Source organism: Bos taurus, chromosome 1, assembly GCF_002263795.3.
Source record: "Bos taurus isolate L1 Dominette 01449 registration number 42190680 breed Hereford chromosome 1, ARS-UCD2.0, whole genome shotgun sequence".
Taxonomy (NCBI): Eukaryota; Metazoa; Chordata; class Mammalia; order Artiodactyla; family Bovidae; genus Bos; species Bos taurus.
Window position 1 is genome coordinate 125,974,821 of NC_037328.1, and position 12,051 is coordinate 125,986,871.

A 12,051-nucleotide genomic window follows, 5' to 3' on the forward strand; every position below is an offset into this window, starting at 1 on the left:
AAAAAAAATTAGACCTGAGAGTCTTTTAAAATGTGTTCCTATAAAATAGACCTCAATGAAATAATATATATTTATGCTTACAAATACTAACCAAGAAAAAGTATTATCAATGTCAACACTGGCTGGTAATAACTGCTTTATTATATTTTCCAAATTTAACCATGACAAGAAAACATTATGTGAAATTTAAAGCTAACAGAATACAAGAGTATTTTGCAGATACATGCAGTAGAGACACTCCTCTGGGTGCCTGGGTGGCCCTGGGCCCTGCACTGACCAGCAGAGTGAATAGCACCTGCTCCTGTTTGCTTCCCAGGGTGAGATTACATATGAGCTCCCTGAGAACAAGTGTGTTTTGGGAATTCCCTGGAGGTCCAGTGGTTAGGATACTGTGCTTCCACTGCAGGGGGTGGAGGTTTGATCCCTGACCAGGGAACTAAGATCCTTCGTGCCACATGACGTTGCCAATTAGGGAAAAGTATTTTAAACATTTGTATATTCCAGTGACTGGCCTCTGGCACTTGGTTCAGCAGAGGTTTGGCCTAAGGGGCGAACAATAAACCAATTAGCCTTTTTACATCCAAACACTCCTTGGTTTTTTTAAACAAAATTTTTAAATGAAACATTATCTTACATTTGACTTAAAAAAATTCCCTTAGGTGAGTTTATTTACTGTTAACCCAAACCGAATACTGAATGCTATTTTCAAATAGTACAAAATGAAACAAATACAAAACAAAGACACTTTAACTACCAAATTCAATTAAGGACACATCCAAATCATTAATTATCCTTTCTAATCTTTATCAATACTTACCCTTGAGAGATTCTGATGAGGAGAATCAGAAACATTTTCACGGGCACTCTCATTCCTATAATTATGTTTTCTTGGGCTCTTAGGTCGAGTCCGACTTGGCATATCACTATCTGAGGGTCCAGATGCATCCATCTTAAAGAAAAGGAAAATAAGTTCTTAAGAATCATACAAGTCGTACTGAAACTAGAAACAACCCAAACATTCCAATACTGACAAACTTCATTATATACTATCAAAATATATCACTACTGACCCCTTAATCTCATCCCTTAATACTACCACTGATTTCATCAGAAAGGTTCTTAAATATAGAAAGTTTTCAGTAATTCTAATTTGGACTTGAAAGTTCAAATTTTATCATTAAACAGATTGCTGTCTTCTTCAAAGGAACAGGTACCTTTCTTTCACTTTAAAGAAAATGTCTGCCAAACACCCAAGTCTGATTAACCAGCTTGTCAATCAGTTGTACCTTTAGGTAAAAATAGCACTCAATGAGAAAAGGAACCAGTTTTATTTCACAACTTAATCCCACAAGCACTTCTCCTTAAGACAAATACCACATTTTGGCAGGTAGAAGTGCCTCCCATTTCATCACTCAGAACCCATACAGACGGACAATATTTAATATTAATCATTTTTACTGTCTAATCAAGAAAAGTTCTTAAGTGAAACTAGTTTATTTTTACTGTGCCTAGTGGAGAAGACTATGACAACTACTTGCACATTTTGGTGACACTGCCTTGATTTGTGCTGCGATGCCAACAGCTTACCCTAATGGTATAAACTGCTTTTATACCATTAGTGCAAATGTCAACACAGTGAAGGCAAATGATGTCTTAGTATCATTACAAAAGAATTCTGAACTCAGACTCTCTGAAAAATTCTCAGTGACCATACTTTTATAGCATTGAAGACCACATTTCTATAGCACTGCTATATAACACATGGAAAGTAATGTTTATTGCATTATTCAAAAATGTCAAAAAGCTTTAAACAAAACATCTAGGCCTACCAACAAAGAAACGAGCTTAATAAATAATAATATACCTCCTGCATGGAATGTTAAGATGTCATTAGAAAGACGAAATTAGAGTTATAGCTGTTGACATGCAGGGATTTCCAAAAGGTGTACTGTGCAGTGTGAAAAGAATTGTGTATAAATGCAAAACTTGTTTAAGAGATGTATAAACACACACACGTATATATGCACAAAATTTTACAAGCACAATAAAAAAAGGAAATATAGGTATTTCGTTTCTAACATGGTTTAGGGGCCAACTTATGTGAATAATAGAACAGAAAAAAGAACTCAAAGTATCTAGCAAAAACGGTTAAAAGAAAATAGGCACATACAATGCAATCATATTTATTTATCAAGTAAAATCATAAGGGAAATATCAAGTAGGGATCTACACAATTAAAGTAAATTAAAGTAAATTTTAAGGAAAAAAGACAAAGACTGCCTCATACTCACATGGGCATCTGAAGATCCAGATGAATGAACATCTGATGATCTGGTCTGTAAGTATTAAAAACAAAAATCAACCTTTAAATAATGAGAAAAAGTATCATGCTGTCAAAATAAGTATTTTTCATGTTATAAAGACTTAATCTTTCCAAATTAATAGCAATTTCTTCTCAACTCATAAAATCAAACAAAGGCAATCTGACTTACAGAAAAAAAAAAAATTGTGATCCAAAATAAACGGGCCAGTCAAGTTCAGTCTTCAAATAATGGTGCTTTTTAGTAAGGCCAACTGTTAAAATTTCACCTTTTAAGTTGATAAATTTCAGATTACATATAGTATGTAACAAATTTGATTTTTCACTACGCATCTAAGGATGAAAAAGCCAAACTATAACTAATATGAGATATCTTTCTGAAATTCTTACTTGGAGGCCCAGAATTTAACTGTCACTCAGTCATTTTTATTTTTCAAGGTATTGTGTAGTGAGATTTTACTTACTTTGCATATATTTAAGTATTAAAAGTGAAATCAAGAAACTTGAGATCACAATTATCTCACCTGAGTACTAGACTTCAAAAACAAGGCACATTTTTAAGAGAAAACTGAAGATTTGTATGATGCAGAAAAGAGCAAACAAGATTCCTAAGGGTCCACACAGTACTTTTTTACACACATATCTTGTAGAAACATATGGCTCTGAACAGCTGATAGATTTTCATACTGAATTAATTTATTCCTCCACTGTACTGGACTGAGGCACAACCAGCCCAGGACAAGCAAGCACTGAGCCACTTCCCATCTCCACTCTTTCTACCCACCTTTTTTCTGTCCCTAACTTTTATTTTGTCTCTATTTCACTTCCTTCTCCCTGCTAACCTTTCCTAAAAGGCAAGATATATGGGAGAAATTTTTTTTATATTTAAATTTAACCCTGGGAAACATACTTTGAATCACAGTTTGAAATGTGCCTAGACACTTAAAAATCCAAGAATAAATAACTCCTCATAAAAAAGAAAAGTTCAGTCAAGAGACTGAATTGAACAGAAAAAAACATTGTTGCTCTTTGTTAAGCTACTAGGTAACAAAAATAACACCCTAGTCATAATAGCAAGAAAACACATGAAACACCTAGAAATCAACTAAAGAAATAACTCACTATTAAGACAAAGTCAACTATACCTAAATTTATTTTTGTATTTAATGCAATTTCATTCCATAGCTCAAAATCCTAAAGAGAAGTCTTTGCAAGGGACAAGGGGGATTGCCAAAAATAATTCTGAAGTTTGCCCAGAAGAATAAACATGAAAGAGTAGCTGCGAAAGTGCTAACATTTTTTCTTTATGCCACCACATCCAAATCATCATTTCTAGGATTTAAAAATAACAGCATAGCGTAGGACGGACGATGCATCAGCTGATTAACCCAAGATGGCACTGGACAATATTTACTGCAAACCAAACATTCTCCAGTATAACCAGCTGCAGCTACAGAGCATTCAGAATAAAACTTTTTTAGGCTTGAGAAGAGTTAAAGAGATGAAAGAGTAGTGAATAAAAAATTTAAAGGAATAACTAATTTCTTGAGCTAATGGTGCAGGTAAACAGTAAATGTAACACTACTTTTGAAGCCATGTCTCTGCCTCTACTTAACCTGGAACAGTACTATATTATTTGTCTTGGGTCTGGGTTTTATGTCTTTGCTGAAGAACACCAAATTAGTGATGTTTAATGAGCTTCTGCAGTGCACAGCACAATTCCTCATCCAAGTGAAAAGACCCAAAAGCAAGAAACAAAGGGGGAAAATAAGGGAGATTTGAGGCAATAAAGAAGCAGACACAAGAAAAATTTATCTCAAGATAGAGAAGCAAATATGTAATACAAATGTGGGGAAGGACAGCAAAAAAAAACCTTTTTTTAATAATTCTGACGGCTGCTGAGGAGAGAGATGAAGCCAACTAAACTTCAAAGTAAAACTTTTTTCTGACTGCTCCTACCTTTACTTCAATTGAAAAACCCCCACATCTGAGTTTTTCAAATTACCAAGCTACCCACAGCAACACTGCTCCAGTATTTCCACTCTGCCTGATCAGTTCTCCTATCCCATTTGTCTCCTTCCTCCTCATACCCTCTATACCATCAACTCACATCTCTGAAAGCTTAACAATCACTCCCAAAGGAAGCACATCAACACTTCTATTGTACCAAAATGAACCCCAATTTCTTATTTTCAACCTTGGTGCTTCTCCTGGGTTCCAATCTGTTCTTAAACTTCCTGGACATCTTCACCTGAATGTCTCCAAGTTCCTCAAATCCAGCATGTATAAAATTCCTCCCAAACTAGCTTCTCCTGTTGACCTGATTTCTGTCACTGAATGCTAATTCTCAGTCATAATCTGGAAGTAGTAACATCTGGAATCAGACTTCCTGTTTTTAGCACTTACCAGCAGCTTTGTAACCTCAGTTCTTTCATCTATAAAGCTGACTGTGGTGTTGGAAGGACAAAGACAGGTGAAGCACTAAGAACAGCACTAGGCCCATGAAAGTGTTCAATGAGTGTTAGCCAGCAGGATTATACCAGGGTCGTCCTCGACTCCTTCCTCACCCCCCATAATCAACTGAGTCACATTCTGTTTATCCCACCTCTACTAAAACTCTTCTCCGGGACCCTTTTTTCTAAAGATACTACTATGGTTCAGATCTTCCCTATATTCAACCCATTTACTGGCAACCACTTACTGGTACTGTGTCATGCATTAGAGATATAAAGTAAAATAAGACATAGCTCTTGCCCTTAGGAGCTAATAAAAAAGACAAGTGAAACAGTGCGGCTACACTACAAGAGCACAGAGAACAAGCAAATCTCAGCGGGAATGGAGACAATGTCAGCAAAGCTTCCCAGAGAGTATTTGAGGTGTGATTTTTGGAGCAATCTTTAATATTTATCAACAGCACTGCAAAAATCTTCAAACTATTCTCCTCACTCCCAAATTCTTCTTAAATTGTCTCCAGTATAGTTTTCCTAAAGGTCTTTCTTGTCTTGAATTTTCTATGACTGTCTTATTCCATAGGTTTCAAAGCCTCCACAATTTAGCTCAAACTAACCTTTTCATCTCAGAAACTTTTATTTCCTATTCCAGAGCCTTATAAATTGGCTAAAACAGACCATTTAGCAATCCATTTCCAAATGATTTTTATTTTCTTTACTTCACCCATCTCTTTTGATACCTGTGTCTACCCTTCAAAAGTCTGCCCATTGTTCTCAAGACTCAATCAAATGCCTCCATTCCTGAAGCCTCCCTCAACCCCAGCCTCCATTCAGCTGTCATTTCTTTCTCTAAACTTTTAGATGCTTCGGATAGCTCTGCCTTGAACTATTATACGTTGACTCTCTTCTTCCACTAGACAGCTTGCTCCCCAAAACTGAAGTCATCTTATTCAACGTTTTATTTCTCAGAGTTAAACACAACATCTGGCAAGTGACACAGTCTCAATACACTTGCTGATTCAGCTGGCTGGAACAAGTACCTACCCAACAAAATGATATTCCATAATATCAATATATACTAAGCTGCCCACTCACCAACAAGGAGCAACTGCCTAGCTGAATACCACTCTCCAAGACAAACCAAAGTCCACCTCTCAAAAAACTTCATAAACTCACTGAGACAAGCACTATTTAATAATGTTAAATAACAAGCCTGAAACTATCCTTAAAATTACATCCAAAATACATGAAACATTTTAAGTACATTTTGAATGATCTGCATTTAATCTAAAATGAGGGAAAATCTAGTGAAAAAACACTGACTGCTCAAGGAAGAGACATCTGACAGTACCAAACAGCCTCAAGTGCTTTTGGCAAATGCATCTTCCTTTAAAAAAAAAAAATTTCCGCAAAATATCCAGCAAGTGGCTGATATGCAATAAGCTGTTAAAGCTACTTAGTATAAGATGCAAATTATTTGCAATATTAGTATTTTTGAGTTTAATATCCTATAGGAACTTTTTTGCTTGTTTCTCCAAAAATGATGCTCTTTGTGAAAAAGGAACAGAGAGGCAGAAGTCTTCAACTTGCATGGCAAATGAATGTTTCCGTCGATTTGTTTTCCAGTCAAAACAAAGCTTCAGGAATTAAAAAAATCAATCCAATAAGACAGATATTTTAAAAACACGTATCAGTAGTCATATTCAAGAACCAATGCTACAAATACTCAAATTTCTAAAAGGCACTAATCAAAAAAACAAAAGCTCCTAATTCCTCTCTCCACCTCAAAACAGCCCTCCACATAGAAAACTGATCAGCTTATATTTTAAGATAAGGTGTATATCTTACAGTTTCAATCATATCACAATGAAGACTCAGTTTAAAACTGGCAAACAGGCTAATTTCTCAAGGTTTGTGTACAAGTTTGAAGTTTTTGGTCATATTTACTTCTTATATATCTTTGTGAAAGTGAAGTTGCTCAGTCGTGTCCGACTCTTTGTGACCCCGTGGACTGTAGCCCACCAAGCTCCTCCGTCCATGGGAGTCTCCAGGCAAGAATACTGGAGTGGATCGCCATTTCCTTCTCCAGGGGATCTTCCCAACCCAGGGATTGAACCCAGGTCTCCCGCATTGCAGGCAGACACTTTAACCTCTGAGCTACCACGGAATGTTGCTACATATCTTTAGGTACCACCAAAAAAAAAGTACACAGGCAATAATACATACCTAAGGATCACAAGCTATGAATGGATCCTCATCATACATTATTTCATGCAAATCAAAGAAATATTTTCACTAATCAGCAGTCCATCAAAATACTGATAGTTCCCACACCAATTTAGAACTGAGCATCCAAGGAAGCCAACAGCATTTTATACTTTGCTCATTTACCTCTCTAACCCAAGTTTTGACAATATGGGAAAAAAATAATGCACTGTCAGAGTAAAGTCATAGGGCACACAATTCCACTATACTTGCAGTATTACCAGCACAGGAGATGCAGAGGGAACAAGGATACCACATTCTCTTCATATCCTGATTGTGCTGAGCAAACAACTCTTAAAATCAAAAATTTTATGAACTAATTTTTATAAACTAAATTCTAAGGAAATATGCTTAATATTTTTCTAAGCAAACAATTATAGACGCTTTGCCTCTCCTCCCAAAATCAAGGCTACAACATGGCACCAAGACTCCTCTCCCCCAAAGCATTATTTTAGTCTGGTGATACAGGAATAAATACACAGGAAATTCTTAGCTAATTCCTAAAACCTTTGCCAGACTTTAAAATGTAAGCAGAGCAAAATTCCACAGAAAACAAAGGACATGGGGTTTCTTCATTAGGACAACTACACACAAAGGTTAAATCATTTGACCAAACACCCTTACGGAGAAGGCAACGGCACCCGACTCCAGTACTCTTGCCTGGAAAATCCCATGGACAGAGGAGCCTGGTAGGCTGCAGTCCATGGGGTCACTAAGAGTCAGACACAACTGAGCAACTTCTTTCACTTTTCCCTTTCATGCACTGGAGAAGGAAATGGCAACCCACTCCAGTGTTCTTGCCTGGAGAATCTCAGGGATGGGGGAGGCTGGTGGGCTGCTGTCTATGGGGTCACACAACTGAAGCGACACAGCAGCAGCATACACCCTTAATGTAATTTTTAAAGCTAAAAGAAACTGTGCTGCTCCTGCTCAGTTGCTCAATCACGGCCAACCATGCGACCTTATGGATGCAGGCTCCTTAGTCTGTGAGATTCTCCAGGCAAGAATACTGGAGTGGACTGCCATTTCCTCCTCCAGGGGATCTCCCAGGGTTCAAACCTGCATCTCTTGTGTCTTGTGCATTGGCAGGAGGATTCTTTACCACCAGCACCACCTGGGAAGTCCAAAAGAAACTATAGAGAATATCTATTTAATCTCTTTATTTTGTATTTAGGACAGGTCAAATAATTTCACCATTGTCAATAGCAAAAATTCCTGTCATACATTATATTTTTAAAATGTATTTTCCTGAGGTATAACTGACATACAACACTGCATTAGTTTCAGGTATACAATATGATTCATTATTTGTATGTTGTTGTTTAGTTGCTATAAGTCATGTCCAACTTTTTGACCTCCTCTGTCCATGAGATTTTCCAGGCAAGAATACCGGAGTGGGTTGCCATTTCCTCCTCCAGGGGATCTTCCTGACCCAGGGATTGAACCCAAGTCTCCTGCATTGGCAGGTGGATTCTTTACCATTGAGCCACCAGGGAAGCCCCAGTATTTGTATACATTGCAAAAAGATCACCACAGTAAGTCTAGTTAATAGCCATTATCAAACACAGTTAAGAGAATTTTTTTTTTCTTCCTGTGATGAGAACTTTTAAGATCTACTCTCTCAGCAGCTTTTAACTATGCAATACTTAAAACTGTTAACTATGGGCTTCCCCGGTGGTTCAGTGGTAAAAATCTGCCTGCCAATACAGGAGATGCAAAAGATCAGGGTTCATTCAATCCCCGGGTGGGGACGATCCCCCGGAGGAGGGCATGGCAACCCCCTGCAGTATTCTTGCCTGGAGAATCCCATAGACAGAGGAGCCTGGTGGGCTACAGCCCATGGAGTCTCAAAAGAGTGAGACAGAACTGAGAGCTCGCACACATTGTTAACTACAATCGCCATGCTGTACATTACATCCTCTTATGTATTTTTAAATTACTGTTTTTCTCAGAGTCTAGGAATATGATTGACAAGCCCGTATCAACAGGAATTTATGACCAAAGAATGAACATGAAACTGAAAAATCTGTTCACTCCATCTGTATGGTAGAACAGGTCACTCATCTGCACTCCCCAGAGGAAGGGAAATCAAACCAGAGATCAAAGACTAGAAATCCCAAATACTGCAGCATTAAACCAAAATCATCTTATATTCTCTCCAATAAATTCTGGACTTGGGTTAGAAATAAAAAGCAACAATCTGAGCTGTCATGATAACTGATGACAGATTCTAAATCTCAGGTTTAGAGTTTATCCTGACATTTTGAAAAGTACGTTTTGTTTCCTCTAAGAACAAAAGGGGAGAGGAAAGGAACCAAGGTTTTTAATGTACGTTATAGATATTCACTTATTTAATTCTTACATCCATCCTGTAGAAATGAGATTACATTCATATTACAAACAAGGAAATTTAAGGCTGAAAAAGTTAAGCAATTTGCCTTGATAGCACAAATGATTTATTATCAAGTCAGGATTTGAATCCAATTATCTTGTTAGCAAAATTTATAATCTCTCTACTACAACGTGCACCCTCCATATTAATGGAGCAAATCACATCAAGTCCTGAGATATTTTAATGACATCGGTAGAAAACCTCTTAACAGCATCAACTGATGATAATCTAAAGCAATACAGGGGACTTCCCTGGCAGTCCAGTGGTTAAGACTTCACTTCCAACAATGCAGGGGGTGAGGGTTCCATCCCTGGTCAGGGAGTTAAGATCCCACATGCCTGGCAGTCAAAAAACCAAAATATAAAATAAAAACAATATTGTAAACAATTCAATAAAGACTTTTAACATGGTCCACATTAAAAAAAAAAAGAAAAAAAAATTTTAAAAAGCAATATAAACTGAAAAGGTTTATTACTGGAAAATCTAACAATTTACTTATAGGGAATAGCCACACACAACCATGAGAAGTACTATTAGAGAAGGAAGCCTGAACATACACATTAAAATGTTTTCAATATATCCAAAACCTCAAATAGAAATACTTAAAATATTACTTTGAAACAAAGTAATATTTTAAAACAAAGTAAAACAAAGTAAACAAAAATAATGAAGCTTATGCCGTGAATTTTATGGATACACTAGCTTTCCTGCCCAGGTGGCGCTAGTGGTAAAGAACCCACCTGCAATGTAGGAGACACAAGGGAGGCGGGTTCGATCCCTGGGTTGGTAAGATACCCTGGAGGAGAAAATGGCAACCCACTCCAGTATTATTTCCTGGAGAATCCCACGGACAGAGGAGCCTGGAGGGCTACGGTCCATAGGATCGCAGTGAGTCTGAGGCGACTCAGCACGCAAACAGCTTTCCTAACAGTTCCCTAACAGTAAGGAGGCCTGGGCTGGTTTTGTCAGAGTCGGCTGAGGAAGTGGGAAATCGTGTACTCAACTATTCCCCTCCTTACCAAGGGAAAAGGTACTGGGGAAGGAAGAAACAAACAAGAAATAAACCCCGCATGTAAAGTAGCCAAAACTAGCCCTCTACCATAGTTTCTACACAACTGAAGGATTTCTGGAAAATCCACTACCGGTAACGAACTAATTATAAACACCATTCACCAAACGGCATAAAGATTACAATTTAACAGAAACTGAGGAAGCAAGTATACAACAGGTTGCGTTTCCTAGAACAAACTGCACATACCAGACATGCTCCGTCTACCATAAACCTAACTTCCTAAAAACCTACTAACAATCATACACACTCTGTAAGATGTAACAGTCCTTAGAACCTTTAAGTATTACACAACTTCTCAGATCAGCATCAAAAAGCGTTTAACAACTACTTCAGGCAGGACCTATTACTTTTAATATCGTGTTGGAGATGAGAAATTCAAAGCAAAAAGTCGATTAAAGGACCCGTCCAAGATGGCAACTTAGAACCTGATGCTAATCACAACCTAACTAACGCTAAACTACTTCCACAGCCCAGTAGTTTCCACAATACATGCACACGGTTCCCTGTAAACTCAAAAGCAATTTAGTAATCTTAGGTGGCTTCCGAATCTATGGAAGTTCTCTTTCCAGAAGATGCGGAAGATCCGGAGTCCTGGGAAATGAGCCCTCCAAATATACTTCCTCTTACGTGAGGTAAAACCACGTGTAGAGCGTAGCGTTAACCTTGGCGATGCATCGCCGCAAAGGGGAACTGCACTTCCCACCCCGCGTCCCTTCACTATTGGTCCTCCCCTCACAACTGAGGGCCCTAAAGATTATTTATCCCCCGGAGGACGTGAGGGAAACGGGGGGAGGCCGGAAGCGTGTGAGATCCAAAGCCAAAGGAAAAGGAGGCAGACACTTAAGCTCAGGGAAGCGATTCCCGCCTCTCCTAGGCTCTGCCCGGCGGCCTGAAGAGCGCAACAAGCTGAAATACCCAGCCGCGTTTTCCGGGATTTAAGACCTCGATCTAAATCCCTGATTTCACTCCAGTGCTAAGCTCGGGCCAAAATACTCACGCCACCCGCTCTGGGCCCCCCAGTCTCGAGCCGAATCCAGGCTGGGACTAAGGGGAGACACCAGGCCTCTCAACCTGCGCACCACGGTCCGTCTGCGCCCCGGCCTACCGTCGCGACCAGAACACGGACCCCGACCCCAATCTCCTCCCGCTGGCCAGAAGCGTCTATAGTCCCCAGACAACAGTGATAGAGCCACTGACTTAAGAAGTCCTCTAAGAAATTACCTTTGAACTGGCCTTCTGAGAGCCGCCTGGCGTTTTGTCCGCCATCTTGAGCTTTGCCCCTCCTTCGGCGGCGGCAGCAGCACGGGCGAGTCGAGCACCGAAAGGCCGGATCACAGCAGAGCCCGCCAGAGGCGCCTACAAGGCTGAATAGTCAACTGCCGACTTGAGGAATTCAAAGAGAGCGGCGCCACGTGACTTCCGGTGTTGAGCATTTCCTGGGCCCGCCCACAAAATACTTGAGGGCGTCTCTGTGGCGGGTTTTGTTATTGGGCCGGAGAATTTAGTGAATTTTTTTGTACTGTCTTTCGGGGCCGGTTGTTACTTCACTGTT

General features: G+C 39.0%; 1 protein-coding gene across 4 annotated transcripts in view; it reads right to left on the reverse strand.

The window, feature by feature from the left end:
- The window catches only part of U2SURP (U2 snRNP associated SURP domain containing), a 53,375-nt gene extending 41,586 nt beyond the window's left edge, over positions 1-11,789 (reverse strand). For all 4 annotated transcript variants that reach the window (XM_024996014.2, XM_005201897.5, XM_005201898.5 and 1 more), the window contains exons 1-3: positions 11,721-11,789; positions 2,292-2,336; positions 818-949 (exon numbers count right to left, since the gene is read on the reverse strand). In XM_024996014.2, coding sequence (XP_024851782.1) covers positions 818-949; positions 2,292-2,336; positions 11,721-11,765 — 222 coding nt within the window. In that variant the 5' untranslated portion in view covers positions 11,766-11,789. The remainder of the gene's footprint in view (positions 1-817; positions 950-2,291; positions 2,337-11,720) is intronic.
- Between the last annotated feature and the right edge of the window lie 262 nt (positions 11,790-12,051).